Below are 22512 nucleotides of genomic sequence, written 5' to 3' on the forward strand. Positions count from 1 at the left end.
TAGGGGCAAATGCTGAACCTGGCACCTTTAGCTTTATGCACCACTAATCTGACTGTCTTAACTTAATTATTTTTAAATATAAAGTAGAAAAATATGCGGCGTAACATCAGGGGGGAGGGGGTTTTACAAATGTGACTACTTGTGGCAAAAACGGGGGGAGAGGTTTAAAAATCATAAAATTTGTGTGACGTAATTTATGGATGGCTCCGTTTCGAGGTATTGCTGAAATGAAATAGACGAATCTTACAGTAACGTTTGAAATAGATAAGAAACTGTGGTGATGGAAATAATAAAAGCAAGAAAAGAAATACCCCAAGTTAACCTAAACAATTTTAAAAAAGGTAGACACTTGTGAGCATTCTCAACGCAAGACCGTTTATCTATAAAAGAATAAATGGCAAGACAATTTTGCGTTGAGAATGCTCACAAGAGTCAGTGAGTGAAACATGTCCGCGTTTTCTAAAATTGTTATGACGAATATGGGTAATTCTTTTCTTGTTTTGATTGTCGATAATAATTCTTGATGTCCTGGCGCTACTGTAAGTCGCACACCGCACATATGCGTGGCACTGTGAAATAAGTAAATGTAAACAAAAGACATCAATAAAATCTGGATAAAATGATATGAAGCATCAGAACTTAAATGATAAAGCCAAAGCGATAGATATTTAGACGTCTGAACATTTGGCAGTATATACTTCCTTTTGATAAGTGTTCAATTGATACAATGTCGACTAAAGGTCGACTATGAAAGGGTGACGGTATGTGTGTGGGGAATTATAGGATTCTGCAATTTAGCTGCTAAATTCTTTATCTGCATATTTTTATTTTAAAGATATATGTACAAATTTACATGTACAGTACAACAATAATGGTTACTGTTTTATGGCTAGATATGCCATTCATCATTGAATTATTTCTTCCTGTAATAAACACACTACTTAATAGTGTTATGCTAAACAAAATTATGTTCCTAAGTTGTCAATTTTATACATTTCATACATTTTACATTTTTTTTAAATATTTCAAAAACTGAAGAAATATTACTCACATTGCCATAATTAGGCCCCAAAAATATCATGGAAAGTTGTTCCATTGTAACCAACTACTGATGTTGGGGCATTTATAAAATGAATGTACATTCTATAAAAGAATTAAAGACATTGTGCCTATTCTACCACTCTTAACTCATAAACCATATTACTAATTTGATAAAGAATGTTTAAGAGAAAATAAAAGTTTACTACTTACTTCTCAGGTGAGATGTTAAGCTCCTTATTTACAATCTCGAAAAGAGCTTTAGAATGTTTTTTGTTTTCTTCTGTTCCTAATGCTCCAATACTCATCAATGTTGCTTGAGCCGCAGGATTACTAGTTCCACCCCAACTTAAATTTACACCACCAGTAACAGATGCGACACAATACTGCAATTAATAAGACATACCTAATTAGTATTACAATATAAAGTACTTACTCTTAAGCATAAGAGTAAAATACATACACTTATAGGTTTGCCCAAAGATTTGGATACCACTTCACATAGCTTCTTAGAAAGATCGGCTGGTATTTTATCTTGTGGAACATTTGTCTCAAGTCTAAAGTAAGGCATTTTGATGAAATTACTGTGGAATAACCGCGCACAGAGAAAAAAAATTGGGGTTATGTCTATCTAAATACTCCCGATAGCTTACAGATTCAACGGGTCAAAATGTTATTAATAACACAGTTATATAAAATCGACAAAAATAATTAATGTCGTTAATTATAGCAACTGCACATTTGTATTGGAACTCTGTTTTTTAACGAAATTATTTTTTAACGTTGTAGAATGTAGAATGAAAGCAAACAGTAGTTCAACTGTACCGCGGTAGATGGCAGTGTCTAAATAAGCAATCATAGTACACTGCACGGTTATAGCCATGGAGATAATGGAATAAAATAGTCAATTTCATCGGACATGATATCTTAAAACAGAAGCACCATTAAATAAAATCAGATAGGGTAAAGGGAGTCCTAGTATTCTTCATTCTGTCCCACCGCTACTTACATTGGCTGAAGAGAAGGAGGTTTTAGCCGGTAGGTCCGAGGATTTTTTCCTTGGGAATCCGATACTACTCGATAGCTGAGTGTCTTTTAAAATAAAGAAAAGCCATTTACAGGGATACGTGGGACTTTCCTACTCTATTCTATTATCTCTATGATTGTAACGGATGTAGTTTAGCGGATGTGGAGCGAACTTTAGTGAGACTAAATTTGCAGATGTGGATGAGAGTGCGGATGACTTAAATTCTAGATTTGCGGATGCGGATGAGAATGAGGCCGTGGATACAAATACGAATATTTCGTTTTCTTTCGAAAGTACTTAGTAGAATTGTTAATGTTCATTCATTCACTTTAGCATGTCTTTCTTCAAATAATTCGTAAGACTTATCCGCAGTTACCATAAAGGCATCTAATATTCATCGAAATACTCATTACACATGGCTTTCCTTGATTTCCTTTCCCTAATTTAATAATTTCTGATGATAGTCAATCCCTATTTAACGTAGAGTTGGAAATAACTCTTAAAATCAATTCGCGCATTAACAATTGTAGTGGTAATACTCTAATACTCAATGCTTAATTTTAGATACAATTATAGCCTCGTTACCTGTATCTTGTAAGATCTTTCAACTTAAGAGAATTAGAAATTCCTACAAATATTCAATTAGTCGACCCGAAATATAATGTAAGCTGCAAAATTGATGTTCTATTAGGGGCAAATGCTTTCTGGGAATTGTTTAAAATGGGGTGGATTTTGGAACGTAATCTTATTTTAAATAAAAATGATAACATCTCAACAAATTTATTAACACGTTTTAGTAATGAAACGCAATTTGTAGGAATTGATTGAACAGAAAATAAAAACTCATAAATTAAATACAGTAGCAGCTGCTTTCTTTTTGATTGATTACATTATAAGGATGGTGGGGTTATTATAGACAATGATTTTTATGTCGACGATTTGCTTATTGGGTCAGACCCGGTTGATGAATTAGTAGAGCGTCAAAGAGATGTTTCGAAAATTTTAGAATCGGGTGGTTTTGAATTGCACAAATGGTCCTCAAATTGCAGAAAAAAACAAATTTGTGCAAATAATGCTCGTCAATCATATCAATTTAACAATAGTAACGAATCAAAAGCTTTAGGTATAATATGGGATTATTCATTCGATACGCTTCAATTTTCCATACATAATTTTTAAATTTTCCATTGAAAATTGTTGAATTTAAAGTTCGACCTTTTAGGGAATGAAATAGTACAGGGTACTTGAAGGAAGTAATGAATATCGAAAAAACCTCTGAGGACATNAATTTATTTGTAAAGTTTAAATCAAAGTATTATTTATATCGGGTGCCAGATTCCAATTTGCTGTTTTTATCTTTTGTGTTAAGGGCAATTACAAATACATACGAAATGCGTACAAACTTTGTACTACAAAGTGTTAAAAGTAGTGGTTAATCCATAAATATGATAAGGTTAAAAATTTATAATCGGAACAATTCGTACGTATTTCGACTACGTCCGGATCTACCCACAGATTAAAGATTTATAATTTCCAATCTGTGGTGTGAACTTATAGTTTCCATTTGGGCACGTATATTACTAATACCAATGAAATTTAATTGAACTGTTATTTACATTAATTAACGTTAAGATAAATTTCGCTTACCAAAATAGCTCAATCTTCTAGTACAAATGACGCGCAATTTTTTGGCGTCAACTAAATAATATGAGCTTGAATAGTTTTTAAATAAATTGACATTGAATTTCTTTCAGCACTCCAAACAAATTTTCCTTTTTTTAATAAAACTATTGATGTACAAGTAAACTACATACATATTTACAACTCGCAAACGACGTACAATTTATAGGTAAAGTTTAAATAAGCGCTTTGTTTATATAGAGTGTCAGTTCACATGACTGCTAATATGGTCCAAATCTTAGCTATGGTTCAAATCTTATTTACGTCTATGGTGTACCCTTTGTATATCTATTATCTATGGGCGTATACCATTTTTGTTAGCCGTGTGCAATTGTGAATTTTGTGTTAAATATATCAAAAGGGATAATTGAGGGAAATTATTCTGTATTAAGTAGCCGTTCGGTAAGTCTTGCAATTTGTTTAAAATATCATTAGTATATGTTTTTTTTGCAAACATTTGTGTCAGTTGAAGCAAGCAAATTATCAATTATTTCTCTCAATAGTAGTCAGCCATTTTAAAATAGGAAGCTGGCGGTTCACCGTTTATTTGTAAAAATTTTGTAACGTACCTATGCATTTAATTTCACTTGCTACTTTTATTTAAAAAAAATAGTGATTGACTCAAACAGACACATAAGTATTTATTAAAATAAGTAACTTGGGTGTTTTTATTCATACGTAGACCATATTCATATTTAGACCACGCTGTCGACAAACCCTTCGAAATTGAATATATTAGCTTGACTTGTAATTAATTGTTATAACATTGATTTTTATTGCAGTAATACGGATGAGTTACTACAAACCTAGGTGAGGTAGTGCAACTGTCTCAAACACAGAAAATGAAGTACTGATTGAGTTAAATGAATTTTTGAATACATTTTTTTTCTTTAGTTTCAGTCAGGCCGTAGCTATGACGCGTGGCCGGGGTTTTAGTATGTCATATCGAGGTGGTTCAGGTCGTTCTCCATGGGGTGGATCAGACAGAAGCCGCTCAGGTTATGGATCTTCAAGAGGCGGCCCTGGGGGCGGAAGTGGGGGTCGATTTTCTAACTCATTCTCAAGCTCTTTTGATTTTAGACCCTCTGAACGTTATTCAGGTTCAAGACATGAAGATTATCACAAATCTTATCGCATGGTGAGTGTATGATAATAATTTTATTTTTTAAACAAATTATATATGTACCTATGTGAATTTTGTCTCTGTGTTACCTGTTCACATGATTAATTTGTGGATAGGCGTCGAATGAGACATAAAATAAACTGTACTTCTATTTAATTTAATTTAAACATAATAAATTTCAATTAGTTTTATAGGTGTACAAACATTGAAATTTTATTCAATTAAGACGTTATATTTACCACATATTAATTCATATGTACATATTACCTGCAATTGTATCACTATGTTATTAACAGGAACCCAATCAGAGTTATTCCAGTCGTGATCATCGTTCGCCAGAGCGAAAAAGAATGAGACCTGAGGTAAGTCGATTCACTTAGAATAATTTTCTTTTACAGAAATACCTACCAATAATGATGAGAAAAAAGTAGCAACAAGACAACCCAACAGAAAAGCATTTAGATAAGCAATAAACCAAAGAAAAGGTTTGGTATATTAAATACACAGTACATTTACTGTTTCCAAGAGTAGATTGAATCACTTGTATTGTACTGTTATAATTAGATCAAATTTTATGGAAAATGATACCTTGCAAACCATTCTACGTCAATATGAAAATATTAAAACTAAAAGTTGTAAAACCATGTTGAAGAAATTTATTACCATTTATTACTATCGAATTGTTTGAGAAAATAAGAAAAAAAACATTGAGATATTCTCCGACTAAAATTATCCGTTTATGTAAGGTAATATGTTGCAAAAAGTGGCCTCTTTTGGCTTGATACTGAAAAAAGGTAGCGAATAAAATGTTTAATGATTATTTTTCTACTTCTTAAATGTGCAGGGAAGTAGGGGACTCCATATAGGTGTGAAGCCTGACGGTTCCCTCCCCGATATATTCATTGCCACAAAAACAATAATAAGAATGATTATGTATTGTTGTTATTGCTTGTTGTTCAGACGTCAAGTTCTCATCGAAGTCACGACGGATTCGGAGGTGGAGGGGATAGCTATGGAAGCGTAAGACGTCCGGGGGGCGGCGGATATCCTGAGCGCCGGAGCTTTTCTCGTGAAAGAGACCGGCATGTTCCTTCATTTTCACACAACCGAGACAGTTTCCGTAAGCCCCCAGTGCCCAGCAGCACCCCGCGTGGCTCTTATCGAGGTGGCGGCGGTGGTGACCGTCTGAGCTCGCGGGGATCGCGTGGCACGCGTCTGCGCGGCGGACCGCGCAGTCGTCGCATGCTTGATAACGGAGGATATGGTGGCGGAGGCCTGCGCAGGAGACTCACACGATCGTCCGAATTCGCGCGGAAATTGAGAATTAATAAAATGAGGAGGTAAATAGACGCACGACCTGTTATTTATAATAATTGCAGAGAAATAATTACCAAAGAAAAGTGCAGGACCCTAAGGTATGGTTTGATTGATACTTGATATGTTAAGAGTAAATAATGATACAAGAGATGGTATTGGCCTTATCAAGTATTTCCGGTGAGTTGGTAATATATTCGAATTTGAACTGGCAGATTAACTGAGACATTGTTGATCGAATTATGTCCTGTTCATACCCAAAATACAATTACACTTGAGCTGAAATGTTTTATATTCTGCGCTAGTCGTCTTTTCAACAAGATCTAAGCATAAAGGCGCTACGAATACTTCGATTTTTCACAGCTTAACGACCTTGACACAGTTGTGAAATTACTCTAAAAAGATGAGAATAAATGTTATTAAAATTCGAATTTGGGTGTGTAATGATTGGTAAATTGCGACCATACCATATTTGTTTTATAAAATATAAACATCTGGATTAAGCATATTGGGTTTACTGTCTTTCTAAAAATGGTAATTATAGAAATGTAACAATTTAATGTATCAGAGAGAAATATATTAAAAGGGGGAAACTATCTTTAAATGTCTTTAGATAACACAAACTACAGAAAAGCACCTTATAAAAATGTACAATCTTTGGATGGAAGAAATAATGTAGATGCAAGTGTTGTGAAGGGTTGTTGGACACATAGATATGACAACTGGATGGTTTTGAGAAGTTTTATCTAAACCACTGATAATTTGATCAATTATCATTGTCAGTATATTAAATTGTACCGAATAAGAATTATATCGTATGAATGTTTTTATTGTTTAGATATTTACAATTAGCTAACTGATAGTTAAATAAAACCTTTGATGTAAATGATTCAACTTCTCCCTGTACGATTTTATTTCAGCAATATATTTTAAAGTCATATTTGAGATTAAAATCGTGTTAATTCTATGTGTACTAGTTTTAATTTATAAAAATATTTTTTTTGTTGATTATCAGACAAAATAACAGTTTAAATTTGACACTTAATTTTGCTAATTGTAAATAACTATGTAGCTTAGAGAATATTATGCATAAATTTTGATAAATCCTATTCTGGTTCTGAACAGGATTAAAATAGCAATCGCACGTCGTCGCGCTCGCGAAAGAGATCGCGCTCTCTCTCCTAAAGATTTGGACAAGGAAATGAAGAAAGAAAAAACAGATGATGAAAAATCAGAAACCGAGGACGAACCTAACAAAACTGGAGCGTCAGAAAAAAGTCCAAAGAAAGAAGATGCAAAAAGTGACAAGGAAAAGAAAATCGATGGTACTGCTTCTGATGGAGACGATAAACAAACATCATTATCTCCTCGACGCAAAGAGTTTATCAAACTCATTTGTCCTCATTGCAACATACGTTGCATTACGTTTGGAAAGTACACTTTACATTTAACAAGCAGCAAGCATGTTTTAGCTATGAGAAGAGTTGCAAATAAGCAAAAATCAATTTTGGCAAGAATGCGATTAGCTCAAAGGAATACGCAAAGGGAATTAGAGAAAAACGCAGATGATTTGGCTCCCCGTACTAACTTTTGCCCCCTTTGTAAGTTAAACTACAAACTACCAAAAGCGACTCACCAAGCATCCGATTCGCATAAGAGTATGAAGAAGTTCTTGATGCCCTATTGCAAGACTTGTCACATTACCTTCAAAAGTCCCATTGCTTTTGAGACCCATCTCTGTTCAATAGATCATATCAAGGCATGTATTTAATAAGTTATTTTATTTTTGAATTAAAATTATTATTTTAACAGCGTAAAGCACGCACTGAAATGAATGGGGAAAAAACGGAGAATGAGTCAGACAATGAAGATGATTTAGAAAATTTCATGACGATCGATTCCGTGGGAGAATTAGATGGTGAGTGTTTAACGTAACAGCAGTAAAATAAAATTAGTTTATTGTCTCTGTTGCCTTTTTATCACCTGTTCTTTTTTTTTTGTATTGAGAATGTTAGTAGCAATTTATTTGTTACTGTACATTTAGGAGAATTGGATATTTTTTTCTGTATTGATTATATGATTTAGCATGCATTTTGTAATAAAGTAAAATAGAAACTAATGATCTTTCTTAACTATTGAAGAAGAGACACCTGAAGGCAAAAAGGAACCGGAAGGAAAAGCGAAAGAGAAGATAAACGTAGGTATCGAGCACATAAGCAAGGTAGAGGTTCATTATTGTGAACTGTGTAAGATGTATTTACCTCGAGTGGCCGAAGTAGAAGTTGAAACAATGTTTTCAAAACATTGTCGACAACGCATTCATATGCAAAAATATATAAGGTACAAGGAGGACAAAGAAATACAGAATCGGGCTGAAAAATTACAAAGAAAAGAAACGGCCGAGAAGGAGAACCGTGAGAAAAAGGTAAATGATTAAAAGAATTACATTAATTATTTATCTACACAAAAAGATAAGAAATAATTAAAATTAGGTACACATGGCATGATAAATATGTTTCATTTTTTTACTCTGAGCAGAAGGAGGGTGATGAAGAGGATACTACAGAAAAGGCTTCAAGTGAACAAAAGAAGGTAAAGGAATGTAAGGAAGAAGAGAAAAAAGACAAAGACTGTTCCCTGGTTGAAGAAGAAGAAGGCGAAGATAAGTTATGGGCGGATGTAGACAAGGACCTTGGAGACATTCTAAGGGAGGCTGAATCCGGAAATAAAAGTTCAGACGAAGAGGATGACGTGAACGGTCGTTATGACAGGTAATTTGCTTCTCTTACATAATCATTAAATTTTAATTTAATTAAACAGAGAAAGCTTTTAATCAGTAATGATTATTTAAAAAGATAATTTTTACATATTAGGTTCAAATATAGTGAGAAGAATGGAGAAGAAGGTGGCAAAAAAGAAACGGAAGAAGAAACTATTGCAAAAACCAAGGAAGAGGGAGAAAATAAAAATGGATCCGAAAATTCTTAGAGGAATAGTAATGCATTCATTATTGAAGTCGCCTATATAAGGGTCATTTTACTCATATAGGCAGTACGATCGAGTATAAATCACATGTTCTGTATTAAGTTTATGATAATATTACAGTTTAGGTTAAAGTTATTTTTTATTTTAAATTGAAAGCATACTATACTTAACTGCTATTAATTATTGTTAGAGTAATTGTTTGCTGTGTAATATGTAAGGAAATAGTAATTAATAAATGTGGTTTGTATTAATCGTGCTTCAATACTTTTAAATATACGTATTCATGCATATGAAATCGGTTATCAAATGTGTAATAAGCTGAATGTATACATAATGAATGACAAAAAAAATAACAAGTAAAAGTCAAAAACAGGAAATTTTAATAGTTGTTCATGTAGTACATTAGACGTTTTAGGAAAACTAAGCATGTTACGAGGTTTGAAAATTTAACTAAATTAATAATTTCAACTATTGGCCACTTCCATTTATACTGAAAGTTGTCAACTTTGTATGAAATGGAATAATATATCTTTTTGTGTTGAATTCGTATGAAACAAAATTTAAGGTAACTGATAACGAACTTGTACGCCTAATTGTACTAAGTACTAAGTAATATAAAGATGAACTTATGTAGATGGTATTGTGTAAGAGCATTTGTCACTAAAAATATAATTTAATTTTTTTTTACAAGAATTTTAATGGACATTTATAAGATAATATTAAATAGCTTACATTTTATGAGAAATCGTTTTTATGTAATTTCTAATTGTCCTAGAGTAGAAACACTAATTCTTTGAGTGTTCATAAGCAGTGAGCAATAGAACACATACTCTATTTCAATTTTAAATGAAATACCTATACGTAATTAATAAAATTAGTAACTGAATAGTCGAGTACTATTTTTAGCTATTTCCTGTAGATGACTATGAACTTCATAATAATAGGGACCCTACAAAATAATGTGACATATAATAAATTTCTCAATAGGTAGCGCTGCATGCTCTTGTTACTTTGAAATACTTCAAATTTTGAATGAGTTTTGTTATTTATATATAAATGAACAAATGTGCACTTGCACAGCTCCTAATTTCAAAAGTCATGGAAATGTTAGATTATTTTTAATTTTCCCGTTTTTTTCCCACGATTTGGTGAAGTGTTTATATACATAAATGATGTAACTATTAGTATTTAAAAAATCGAATGAATATGAAATTTTGATCTACGAAAGAAATATGGGATCTTTTTTAATTCTTTCGTAGTTTTAATTTTTGAAATTATCAATGAAAGATGATATTCATTCGTAGTTTCTCAAACGATTTAAAGATGTGTATATCGCATGTAATTATTTATGGGAAAAGAAAATATGAGCGGTTCTTAAAATACACAGGTATTAAATTGACTACAATATTAATTCTAATCATTGATATACTGCGAAAGATTCTTTAAGAAGGAATATACATATGTACATATTAATTTAAATATTAACTTCAATTTAATCATTTTCAGTGAATTAAGAATAAAAAATTTCATAGTATGAATAATATACACACTTTTTTACATAGGTAACGATGAGCGAAACTTACTATTTGTCTGGAGATTATCTTTTGATATAGAAAAAAAGATAAATCCCTTAGGGTATATTTAAATTTCGCCTGTGTTTATTAATAAATTCGCCATATTGTTCAGATCAAAAGCATCGGAAAGGTACTTTGATTATTAGACAGATGTAGGTAGGTATTTATTATTTATACAAGTTGCGATATTCATTATTAATATTTTTATGAGATTGTAGGAGCCATATAATTTTGCTACATTTTTCGATTGCATATGTCATTGAAATTTATTGCTTGCAAATTATAGTCGGCAGTACCTGTTTCTCGCAATCGTAAAACCGCTTAATGACTTTTAATGTCGCGGAAACTCGTCTTCATAAAACTGACGCAAAAATATATAGCTCAATCAATACAAATCTCAACGCGCAACGTATTATTTAAAACTACTAACGTCCGTGATTACCCAGTTTTTGATTGCAATTTTTTCGACTTAAGTTCATTAAACAACATAAAATCTCTAATTTATATGTGTGATATCTTTTAAATTACTATCATCGACAAGGAATTGTATTACGGCCTTATTGTGATTTAAATCACTAAAAAGAAATGTTACCGAATTTAAACTGACTCTTTTAAATACACATTTAGATACATTGTATCAAATTTCGAATTATAATTGGTAAAAAGGCACAGGGCGTATACACAGTAATGTGCACCATCAGTGTGAGCACACATGGGGACTAGACAAGGCAAAAAGTTCTTTATCTACTGACATAAAACTAATTTTGTCTTTTGACTTGCAATAAAGAAAGTGATAACCTATATATTTGACTTTATGTTAATTTGATTAAAAATAATTTTTAATGAATATAAAAAAAAATTTAATCTGCTGTTTTAATTTAAATGAAGCACTTTAAGAAGCTTTTAATGACGGTTAACATTTACTTATATTCAAGCATTAATGTGAAACTAATTCAATTTTCACCTACTACAAATTACCTCAAATTAATAAGGAAAACTTGCTGCTGCTGTAACACCCTCGCCGAGAATCGAACCTGGCACCTTTAGCTTTATGCACCACTAATCTGACTGTCTTAACTTAATTATTTTTAAATATAAAGTAGAAAAATATGCGGCGTAACATCAGGGGGGAGGGGGTTTTACAAATGTGACTACTTGTGGCAAAAACGGGGGGAGAGGTTTAAAAATCATAAAATTTGTGTGACGTAATTTATGGATGGCTCCGTTTCGAGGTATTGCTGAAATGNCAAATGGTCCTCAAATTGCAGAAAAAAACAAATTTGTGCAAATAATGCTCGTCAATCATATCAATTTAACAATAGTAACGAATCAAAAGCTTTAGGTATAATATGGGATTATTCATTCGATACGCTTCAATTTTCCATACATAATTTTTAAATTTTCCATTGAAAATTGTTGAATTTAAAGTTCGACCTTTTAGGGAATGAAATAGTACAGGGTACTTGAAGGAAGTAATGAATATCGAAAAAACCTCTGAGGACATTCTTGTAGATCCCTCTTTTCAAACAGTGGAAAACAGTTTCCTTTTTTATATTTTTGGAGTTAAAATCTAGTAAAGCAAACAGAAAATTTCATATACAAAAAATAGTTTTTCGTTTAGTCCTGCGTATTTGTTTTGTTCAGAAAAATTAGCTTAATCTCCCATGCGTCAAAAATCTTATCTAGAATTGTACAGAGGAGGATAGAAAAAAGGACGAAAGAACTATTAGGGGAAGGTCAATTTCGGTTCAGAAGAAATAGAGGAGCCCGGTAGGCCATTCTAGCTTTACGGGTAACAATAAAGAAATCGATAGAAAAAGGAAAGAGTGCGTACATAGGATTTGCAGATTAAGAAAAAGCTTTTGACTATGTTAAATGGGATAAAACGTTAAATATACTTAAAAATGTAGGGACGAGTTACAGAGATAGAAGAGTGATACTTAGTTTGTAAAAAGAGCAACAGGCAGTGATAAAGTTGGAGCGGCAACGTATATATTAGGAAGGGAGTCAAACAGGGATGCACATTGTCATTGCTACTTCTTAATCTATACTTCGAAGACGCGGTCAACATCATTAAGCACATTATTGCTGTAGGGATAGATATAGAAGGCCAAAAGATTAGTGTATATGCTTAGATTTGCAGATGATGTAGCAGTATTAGCATCTAACAAGGAGGAGTTAGAGATAGCTTTAAATAAAATGGAAGTGGTATTGACAACAATACATCAGGCACAGTAATATATACGTTACTTACTTTTTCTACAGTTACTGTTATCGGTAAAACAGCGGCATAAAAGTTTGTTTTCTCAGTATCGCGAGAGTGAGAAAAGACATACAAATAAATCATGACGAGGATGCGGATTCTTGTGGATCAGCCGCAACTGAAGATTTGGATGAGGATAACCGTCACAACCCTAATACATACTCAAGGAACCAAAAGGATACATGTTTGGGTAAAACTTTTGGTCACAAAATTTAAATCAGTGCTGATCAAGTTGTTTTTTTTGGCAAGGTGAACATTATCGGGCAAGATTCCAGAGCTGCTAAACATTATTTATTTTCTGAGTTGTACAATATATGGGATAGAGTACTTTGACGTATGTATTCCAGCTAATTTGAGCCGACGGTCAGTTTGTAGGTGCTAAAGGTACGTAAAAACATCGCTTATTTTTCTTGTGGTGATGGCTTTTACATAATGTTTCACAGAATATTGTTAAAAATTAACAATCAATACTATCAAACCCTTTCCACTGACGGTAATTTCTGCCAAATGCTTCAAAGTTCGTGAAAGGATCGTAATTTTATTTATAGTCTGAGTCTTCATTTTTACATTTAATACGTAGAGAACTATTTCAATACTTTTTGTAAGTATTAGCCAGACCAAACATTCCCCAGACGGAATTAAAATGTCGCTGTGTTATAATCTCATGTACCTAATTAGTGCGCTTACGCTTATACATACAGCGACATTTTAATTGTGTCTCGGGGTTGTTTGACCCTTACAAATGGTCAGGACACTTATAAAAAGTATTGAAATAGCTCCCTAAGTATCATATTTAAAAATGAAGACTCAGTGTGTGGCAGTGTTTATTATTAATTTTTAACAGTATTCTGTGAAACATTATGTAAAAGTAACCACTTTAAGAAAAGCGGGAAATGTTTTTACGTATCTTTAGCACCTTATATCTGCAAATTGGACCACGGTCTAAGTTAGCAAGTACGCATACGTTCAAAGTACATACTAACATTACTCTATCCCACCTATTTTGTTACGCAGAACATAAGTAATGTCTGGCGATTCTGGGATCTTCGACTATTTCATAGATCGCTGAAAATATGTATAGGCTACTGATCAGTAAATACTGTAAAAACATTGAATTGTAAGTACAAAGTCAAAATAAATAGAAAATCCCACTAGCCTCCCGGAGTTGCTGAAAAATAACGTCGAAGGTTGCATTAGAAGTATCTGTAGTTAGTCTTGTCTGGGTGGGATAGGATAAATCAACAACGTGTTTTCAAATATAGGAATAACAAATTTGGTTCATGGAATAGGTTAATTTTTAATTTAGAATCCTTATCGGTGAGCGTATGGGGGTTGCGGTTCGCTTTGGAAATAAATAAAAATAAGCAGTATGATTTTCAGTAATATTAAGCGAGAGACTGAATTTATACATGATTTGAAATCCTCAGTCTGGTAATGATTTCAAACCGCTGAAATCTCTTAAATAGATAACACTGAACAGTTGTCAAATGTACTTACAGTGAGATGTATTAATAGTAACGGCATATTCGTGGAATCTCTGGAAATGTTTTCGAAAGTAAATTAAGAGAGGGGATGAAGATATCCTCTAAGTAGACAAAACTAAAATCTAAATCCGAAAGAATCTTTTGATCTTTTGAGCTGCATATAGGGAAATCCATACTTGTAAATTTGAAGATCCAAAAAGGATTAATAACGACTGTTGTTGGAAGATTTTGAGGTGCACAAGAAGTTGATGGTAGGTTTTAGTTAAACCCTATTGTAACCTATAGTTGTGAAGAAATATGAGAAATCTGGCGACTCGGTTAAAATCATTATTAATCCACATGAGATTGCGATCCGTGCGTAGCTTTTCTTATCGTACACAGGGCTTTTCAATTGTCAACAAATCTCTCGATCACTCATGTGTTGAAAGTTCTGTTTCGAGGCGGCTATAATTATGCCGGAAAAATGATTGAAATCGGCAGAAAATTGTGGGTGACACGAACAATGATTATTGTGAAAATTCGTTGCGCGTAAATCAAATTTGTGTGTAAGCAACATCCTAATATGGAAAAAATTAGGCTATGTAACACTTTTCTTTCGAAATCATCGAGCAAGGCTTGCACTCTCTGCAAATGATAAGGTTACAGCAACTGTTTCTTTAAAATTTGCGACACTGTCACATGACAGGAGCGAACATTCGCTGTTGTTTTGCGTGTACTATTTTGAGGATTGTCTTCTTTAAAATTGCGGGTTTCGTCCCTAATACAGACGCGATACGGTTGAAACCCGCAAATACGTATCATTTCTCATTATCAACTGTTCTACATTGACTGATCTGCACTAATATTGATGTTGTATTGCTGAATTAGTTTACTGAACTGTACATTGATTGCCTCATACAAGGTTTAAACGTTAAAAGAATAAACGGCTACTAGAGTTTGGCTGTTAACATAAACATCATGATTCACACTTAATCTAATCTTACAAATAATCTATACAAGAGCTAAAAAATACGAAACAAATACCACACTGATGCTGGTAACCACCAGCTGATTGAGTGCAGCGTTGCGGGCCGTATTTCTCTACCAGGGCCGAAATTGAATTTACCTGTACTTTCAATTACATTTTTCCTTAAAATGGTAAACATTCGGACATACAAACATTTACTTAATATTAATGTTTTATACTTCCCTATCACCTCCTGCAAGCTCGGTAGGTTCCTTTGATCTGTCAGGGTTTATGTGCGCTGAACTGCCATATACGAGGACGGTTCAATAGCGTTACCGAAGTGTTTAGATATAAAACGTATGTGTACTGTGACCTTACGATGACACTCTGTACAATCCAGCCCCTGCTTAGCGGGGAACTCATAAGCGTCGGCAGAAGAGTGATGTACGGGCGTGGCTGGGAAGTGAACCTACTGTATAGAATCTTTATACTGCGCTCGCGATGTACATTACGCGTCCCTATGTAGTTTCTACTCTTATCTCTAGTTTCTAGAGTTTGGGTTGATTCTCTTTTTCTGTGGTGTATTGAGCGCTCATTGCTTACGTCTTACGACAGACAAAGTTTTAAAACCTAATAACATCATAGGGACTCATTAAAAGCGGTCTTTTTCAGGTACCTATAAATGATGTCTTAAATCCGACACAAGCAACCGTGTTGTGGTTCAGTTCGGATAACCTAATTCTAAATGTAGTTTTTTAAAATATAACGCATTGTTCTGCTGTATTTATAGATTTATTCTCATTCACCTTTTTAGCAAATCTTTTGTCATTGAGAAATAGTGGGGTAGAACCGCAGAATCATTGTAGAATATTCAATGATACCAAAAATATAGACAACCATTTTTGAAAATATGTTACATTTTGTCAATTTTTCGTTTTTGGGGTAAGTTTGTTAATAGAGTATAATACCAGGATTGTTTTTAAAAGATGCTTCTCAGCTAATTAGGCTTTACGGGTTGTTGAAATCAATGTCGTATTCTTCAAAAAATTTAACGTCAAATATACTTCGTTTAGTTTCTGTAACGATGTGACCTTAGTTTGACCGGCGTAAAGTAGAAAAGAACAGCACTAGGCCAGAAAAGAAAGGAGACAACTCTCGGCCAAACTCTTAACCGGTGAGGAGCGTATAATCCGTACAGCACTGCACGGAAAAATTGACCATTTTATCCACTACAATTGCATTGCTCAAATGTGCTGTTATTGGTACCAATTACTACTGAAAATATCAACGAGATGTTTCTTTATATTTGAAGACATATTAAAGGCCTTAACGCTTGTTTTCGACTCGCACCACCATTCATGATTGAACGAAACTTTTGGCAGGTACTGTATGAAAAAGTTTGTTTAATGAACCAGAGTCGAGAGTATAATGAGCTTTTTTCTCCCTACCTACGATTTTGCCAGCGCGCATCCAAGACATTAGAAGGGGCACATCGCTAGAGAAAGTAAATGAAGTGTAGAAAAATGCTCAAATTTTTCAAAAATACAAAAATTATTGTAGACTAATGAGAATTTTCCCTGTAAGATATTTACCTTATAAAAGATAATAAAAAAATTAGAAGAACTAATGGGTTTGCTTTTAAATATGTATTTATTAGGAATCTGAAAGTGAATTTCACTTTTACCTACTATTATTTTTCCTTACCTAAAAAGTGTTTTCCTTCGAATTCCATATTCAATTTTTTCTTGCTAACGATAAGAAGACATGCCCTGAAATTTGCATTTTATTTATTATAACTCATATAAATACATATTTGTATTTATATATTTTGATGGTGGTGATGAGAAAAAAATTAACAATATGGTTTATCATTTATTTAAATTAAAAAATGAAACAACTTCTTACATGAATAGCTTTATTTTAAGTACACATACTGTACAGAATACTTATTCAACGTGAAATTTTAACACGTATTTAATATCGATAATAACTCTAAATCGTTTTTATATAATAATATATTTTACAATTGTAGAAATAAATAGGTAAAACATAACAGGATATCATTTATATTAGTAACTAGTACAGTAAAAATCACTTTGTATATTGGAAATTGCCAATACATGAATTCCTAATTTTCTCTTCACCTTCGTCTCGTGTCGTCTTTAAGTTTATACTTCACTTTGCATACAGTGCATCGACGACGATTCTTGGGATAATTCGTCTAGTGAAGAATCTGGAATTAAATTTTATTTAGAGTGCAAGCTAATAGAATTATCTGTTTATTAATTTAATGTTGACATTTGTTTATATTACTTTTTGTTTAAATAGGTACTTCATAAAATTGAAAGTTCTGTGCAATCGCTGGTGGTATATATATGCTGTTAATAAAAAATTATAAAGTACATTCTGCCCTTTTTTTAAAAAATTAAGACCTATTGTATCCCTCTATGCTATAACAAAACCAGCTTTACATGCAAATATTTTGTCACCGGTCATCAGTTAAGCATTTAAAGCGTCCTCGGAGTTATAATCCGTTCACTTAGAGAAAGGTACATCATGAACGATGAGCACAAACGAATATCAGTCGTAGGCGGAGGGAACAGCCGAATATGGTCGACGGTTTGCAGTCAGATGTTAATCCAACAGCGCAGAGTTAGACTAATGGCCGACTGTGTACAAGGTCTGTTCAAAAAGTATCGCGAATTTTGAATTTCCCTGGGTTATGTCCATTCGATTTTCGATTTTTTTGTGGCGTTATATTGGTACTTATGTCCCTCACTTATACCGACAAGTTCAGCCATGTTGAATGTTCAGTTAATTTTTGATAGCTGCTCTGCTTGCACGGCTCGTCTCCGACTTTTTCCCATTCCAAAAAATGGATCAAAGAATCTGTATCAAATTTTGTGTGAAAAAAAAAATTGAGTGCGCGGACGTATTCCGAATGTTGATTGTGACATATGGTGAAGCTACCTTGGACCGAGGCAACCTTTGTCAGTGGTACAAAATGTTCTCAGACGACCGAGAAGATGTGAACGATGATGAGCGTGCCGGACACCCTAGCACGTCAACATAGACGAAAACACTGGTGAAGTAAAGAAAATGGTATTGACTAATCGTCAAATCACCGTTAGAAGTTGCTGAGAACCTAAACATATCGATTGGGTTCTGTCATTCGATTTTTCCAATAGTTTGGGCATGAGATGGGTTGTCCAGAAATTGGTACCAAAATTGCTCAATTTCGACCAAAAACTGCATCGCATTAACATTGCTAAGGAGCTGTTGGACAGAAGGTCATAACTGGTGACGAATCATGGGTTCATGGTTATGAGGTAGAAACCAAAGCTCAATCATCCCAATGGAAGCTGCCGCACTAGCCAAGACCGAAAAAAGCGCGAAGTTAGGTCGAATGTGAAGGTTTTGCTTACATTTTTCTTCGATTTCTGGAGCGTGGTGCATCATGAGTTCTTGCCCAGATTTGTGGAAGAACAAAAATAGGCTTTTGCACCATGATAACGCCTTTGCTCACACATCGTTGCTTGTGCACAAATTGGTGGTCAAAAACAACATACTAATAATGCAGCAGCCACTGTATTGCTCTGATCTGGCTTCCTGTGATTTTTTTTCAGTGGCTATGACTTTATTGCATTTATTTATTTTACTCTAGAGGGGCCGTTTTGTACCTTTTTATAGTATCAAGACAATTGAAGACACTCTTATGATACTTTTCTCTATTAAAGTTGATTGTGTGTTTCTAGCTTTTTTATTCCGATCAAAGCCTTTGATGTTGTAAATAACTTTACTCCCACTGGAACAATTCACGCAAATCGATCAGGCATGGTGCACCTTTCTATAAGTAAACGGACTTCACTCATATAATGAAGAATTTTAAATTCGATAAAATAATAATACTACAAGATAATTTTGTTAAATTTGTACGTTAAAATTTTATAAACAAATATTTTTAACTTGTTATATTTCAAAAAGATCATATTAGCCAGTCTTTATAAAAGAATATATATATATTATTAGACGACTTACAAATTTACGTCCAATTTACGGAAAATTTCAAATTTTCTTTAAACTTTATGGTATTGTTGTCTTTTCAATTTTTATAAATATCGCAGCATTGGTTTTGTTTGTCACCACTACGTCTTATCACACATTGCATCACTGTTTCAGTAAAAATATCTATTTGAAAACATTATTTACGATATAAGTGATTAGAAAAAACAAACTCACCAGGGTGGGAAAAAAGAGGCGGGGTAGTTTTGGAATTTTGTTGTTGAAACGAATACGTCAAGTGAAGATTTATATGGTGTCGGCCGAAACCATTTGAATCGTTGCTATTATTGTTATGCACTGAAATAAAGGAAGAATAAATAAATCACCATTTAAAAGTTATGCGTCTATATTAATGATACTGATAAATTTTTAAGTCAGATATATTATTAGATGTTACTTGTTATCTGCTTACTTTGGGTCTTTACTTTGCCATTGTGCATATGTTTCTTTTGTCGCGCCCGAGAATTTTGAAACCAAACTTGGGTCACTCTTTTGCTAAGTCCTGTGATTTGAGCAATTCGTTCTAAGTCTTGACCATCAGGATTTGAATCCAATTGAAAATTTGCCTGCAGAACTTGCAACTGCTCTTCGGTAAAAGTCGTCCGCACTCTTTTGGCCTTATTCTTGTGAAATCCATCAGCATCACAACCATCTGTAAAGCAATAAAACCACCATATAAAAAGATTATCTTCCAAGCCCATTAATTGTGAACTAACTTTGATAGAATTGAAAAAAGCATTGCAGAAGCAGAGCAAAATCTCACTATATACCATAAATTATAAGAGATAGGTATACTTCATTTACTTTCTCTAGCGATGTGCCCCTTCCAATATCTTGGATGCGCGCTGGCAAAATCGCAGGTAGGGAGAAAAAAGCTCATTATACTCTCGACACTTGTTCATTAAACACACTTTTTCATAAAGTACCTGCCAAAAGTTTTGTTCAATCATGAATAATAGTGCGAGTCGAAAACAAGCAATAAAGCCTTTAATATGTCTTCAAATATAAATAAACATCTCGTTGATATTTTCAGTAGTAAATGGTACCAATAACAGCACATTTGAGCAATGCAATTGTAGTGGATAAAATGGTCAATTTTTCCGTGCAGTACTGTACGGATTATACGCTCCTCACCGGTTAAGAGTTTGGCCGAGAGTTGTCTCCTTTCTTTTCAGGCCTAGTGCTGTTCTTTTCTACTTTGCGCCGGTCAAACTGAAGGTCACATCGCTAGAGAAACTAAACGAAGTATACGTTCGATACTATTTTTGAATATGTGACATAATCCGAAAAGATGTAGAAGAATTTTATAGGCAAACGATTGGACATTGATTTGCAAATCTTCTAATTAAAAAAGCAGCCGTGTACTGTTTGAGATTAGAATAGCAAAAGTTTCGTACCATCCGACGAGGTGGTGCCTCCATCTAGGGTTTCCAGATAGTGTGCCTTGCACAAGACCCTATCTTCGTGAAGGGCAAATTCCTCTCCTGTGGAAAGCTGTCGATGACACGCCGCACAGGCGAAACAGGCTAAATGATAGACGTGTTCTCGCGCCTTTCGTACCCAATCGCTCGAGGAAATCCCCCTCGCACAAACTGAACACTTTGCTCCGAAACTTCTGAAAAGGAAAACGTGATCTTGTTACCAGAAGTTTACGCTCGACTGATTGAAACTTGGAAAATCGAATTGTTTGCTGAATATAGCATACATACATTTATATAACGTTAGATATACCAATTCTGCAGTTCTCATTCAGAAAATCTCTTGCTTACTAAATTGATTTTAGCAGAAAACTCGAGACAAATATTCAGAAAAATCGACATATAATAAAAATTAATAAAAACAGTCTGGTGTAGTATGGAGATTTAATGAGCAGTGGCGGAGTAACACTGGGGGTAAAGGAAAAGGGGCCGCTTCGGACTTCTAGTCCTGGGGGACTTCTAAATTTCGATATCCTTTTTAATAAAATCCCAATTATGGTCCAAATATGTTCAGCGCCTAATAAGCGTAAAGAGCAGTTTGGATTTTGGAATTGTATATGAATAAATACATTATAAATTTACTTGATGTATCTATACATTATAAACAATTTCTGGACATCGTTGAAATCTCCTTTACGATATCCTTTTGATGTCTCGGTTAGGGAAAGCGTCAATGCATTGAATTATATAAAAAGAAAACGTTACACTGTTTTCCACTAATGGTATACGTTATTGCATCTACCTTCTACCATACTACCACAATAACCAACATATTGATAAATTCGTTCGTCTTTTTATGATAATTCTCGATTCTTTGAGCACGAGTGAACCATAAGTTTTTCAACACTATAAAACAACTTAAAAATTGAATTCATTTAACGACGGGCCAACCAAGATTAAATCATAATGTGATGTTGCATATTTATTATGATCTCGAAAAATTGATGGACGAAATCAATTTAATAGGCGATATGGGTTAAAAGACACCTTCCTAGCCATGAAGGTCTGGTCAGAGACATATTAGAGGCAGAAACGGAAGTTAGGAAGGGAAGAGGTAGACCTAGATTAATAGAATAAATATTCGGGCTATAGGGCCATGGTCTAAGTGAACTATTCTGGACAGAATTTTTATTCTACTATGGATTGAGGTCGTGAAAGCCTTTGTTCAAATAGTTAAGGATGTGGGTTGTCCTAGTTTCAATCAAATAATTTTGTCTCTGTGATTATTGGGAAAATAATAATAATATGAACTTAAACTTTTTTATTTACTACAAAAAAATAGGAACATTTTGCAATGTTTAAATTATACGTGTAATTTAAATTAAAGTAAAATTATTATTAAAATAAATTAAGTTCAAATGTTTGGATGAATTTTTGTGAACAACCCAACATTAAACAATAATTGTTGTAAGTCAGCCGCTAACAGAGCAATGTGTGCTGGTACAAAATATAATTATATACAGGTCATAGAAAAGAGTGGAGGTGCGTGTCCAACCAGTCTTAGGACTGACGACCTTATGTGAATCGTTGCTATTATT

At 33.5% G+C, this 22512-nt stretch overlaps 3 protein-coding genes across 9 annotated transcripts in view; 1 reads left to right on the plus strand and 2 right to left on the minus strand.

Annotated features, from left to right (window-relative positions):
- Positions 1-806: 806 nt before the first annotated feature.
- Positions 807-1869, minus strand: LOC108735183 (macrophage migration inhibitory factor homolog). 3 transcript variants are annotated; one of them, XM_018467014.2, is made up of 4 exons: positions 1502-1869; positions 1252-1424; positions 1052-1143; positions 807-923 (listed from the first exon to the last, which is right to left on the minus strand). In XM_018467014.2, exons 1-3 carry the CDS (start codon positions 1607-1609, stop codon positions 1062-1064), a joined length of 363 nt encoding a protein of 120 aa, XP_018322516.1. In that variant the 5' UTR covers positions 1610-1869; the 3' UTR covers positions 807-923; positions 1052-1061. The 3 variants fall into 3 exon arrangements, with proteins under 3 accessions (XP_018322516.1, XP_018322517.1, XP_018322515.1); XM_018467015.2 differs by having other exon boundaries at positions 807-937; XM_018467013.2 differs by having other exon boundaries at positions 807-1143.
- Positions 1870-4039: 2170 nt separating this feature from the next.
- Positions 4040-9418, plus strand: LOC108735193 (zinc finger protein on ecdysone puffs). 5 transcript variants are annotated; one of them, XM_018467030.1, is made up of 10 exons: positions 4040-4147; positions 4528-4555; positions 4640-4883; positions 5165-5230; positions 5829-6208; positions 7308-7941; positions 7995-8100; positions 8324-8607; positions 8718-8953; positions 9056-9418. In XM_018467030.1, the coding sequence occupies exons 2-10, from the start codon at positions 4536-4538 to the stop codon at positions 9168-9170; spliced, it is 2085 nt and encodes a 694-aa protein (XP_018322532.1). In that variant the 5' UTR covers positions 4040-4147; positions 4528-4535; the 3' UTR covers positions 9171-9418. The 5 variants fall into 5 exon arrangements, with proteins under 5 accessions (XP_018322532.1, XP_018322536.1, XP_018322535.1 ...); XM_018467034.1 differs by having other exon boundaries at positions 9068-9418; XM_018467033.1 differs by having other exon boundaries at positions 8721-8953.
- Positions 9419-17493: 8075 nt separating this feature from the next.
- Positions 17494-22512, minus strand: part of LOC108735175 (LIM/homeobox protein Awh) — a 112917-nt gene continuing 107898 nt past the window's right edge. Inside the window, exons 3-6 of the mRNA XM_025977444.1 lie at positions 20894-21111; positions 19909-20148; positions 19674-19793; positions 17494-17667 (exon numbers count right to left, since the gene is read on the minus strand). Coding sequence (XP_025833229.1) covers positions 17603-17667; positions 19674-19793; positions 19909-20148; positions 20894-21111 — 643 coding nt within the window. The 3' untranslated portion in view covers positions 17494-17602. The remainder of the gene's footprint in view (positions 17668-19673; positions 19794-19908; positions 20149-20893; positions 21112-22512) is intronic.

Source organism: Agrilus planipennis, unplaced genomic scaffold (genome assembly GCF_000699045.2).
Source record: "Agrilus planipennis isolate EAB-ADULT unplaced genomic scaffold, Apla_2.0 scaffold27, whole genome shotgun sequence".
NCBI lineage: Eukaryota > Metazoa > Arthropoda > Insecta > Coleoptera > Buprestidae > Agrilus > Agrilus planipennis.

Bases quoted from the DNA above. Each gene is read 5' to 3' on its own strand.
- LOC108735183 (XM_018467014.2), bottom strand. From the start codon at position 1,609: ATGCCTTACTTTAGACTTGAGACAAATGTTCCACAAGATAAAATACCA. The intron at 1,425-1,501 runs GTATGTATTTTA...TATTAATTGCAG, and splicing joins CTTTGGGCAAACCTATAAGT to TATTGTGTCGCATCTGTTAC. The intron at 1,144-1,251 runs GTAAGTAGTAAA...ATTCTTTTATAG, and splicing joins CTTAACATCTCACCTGAGAA to AATGTACATTCATTTTATAA.
- LOC108735193 (XM_018467030.1), top strand. From the start codon at position 4,536: ATGAGTTACTACAAACCTAG. The intron at 4,556-4,639 runs GTGAGGTAGTGC...TTTTTTCTTTAG, and splicing joins ATGAGTTACTACAAACCTAG to TTTCAGTCAGGCCGTAGCTA. The intron at 8,101-8,323 runs GTGAGTGTTTAA...TAACTATTGAAG, and splicing joins TTCCGTGGGAGAATTAGATG to AAGAGACACCTGAAGGCAAA.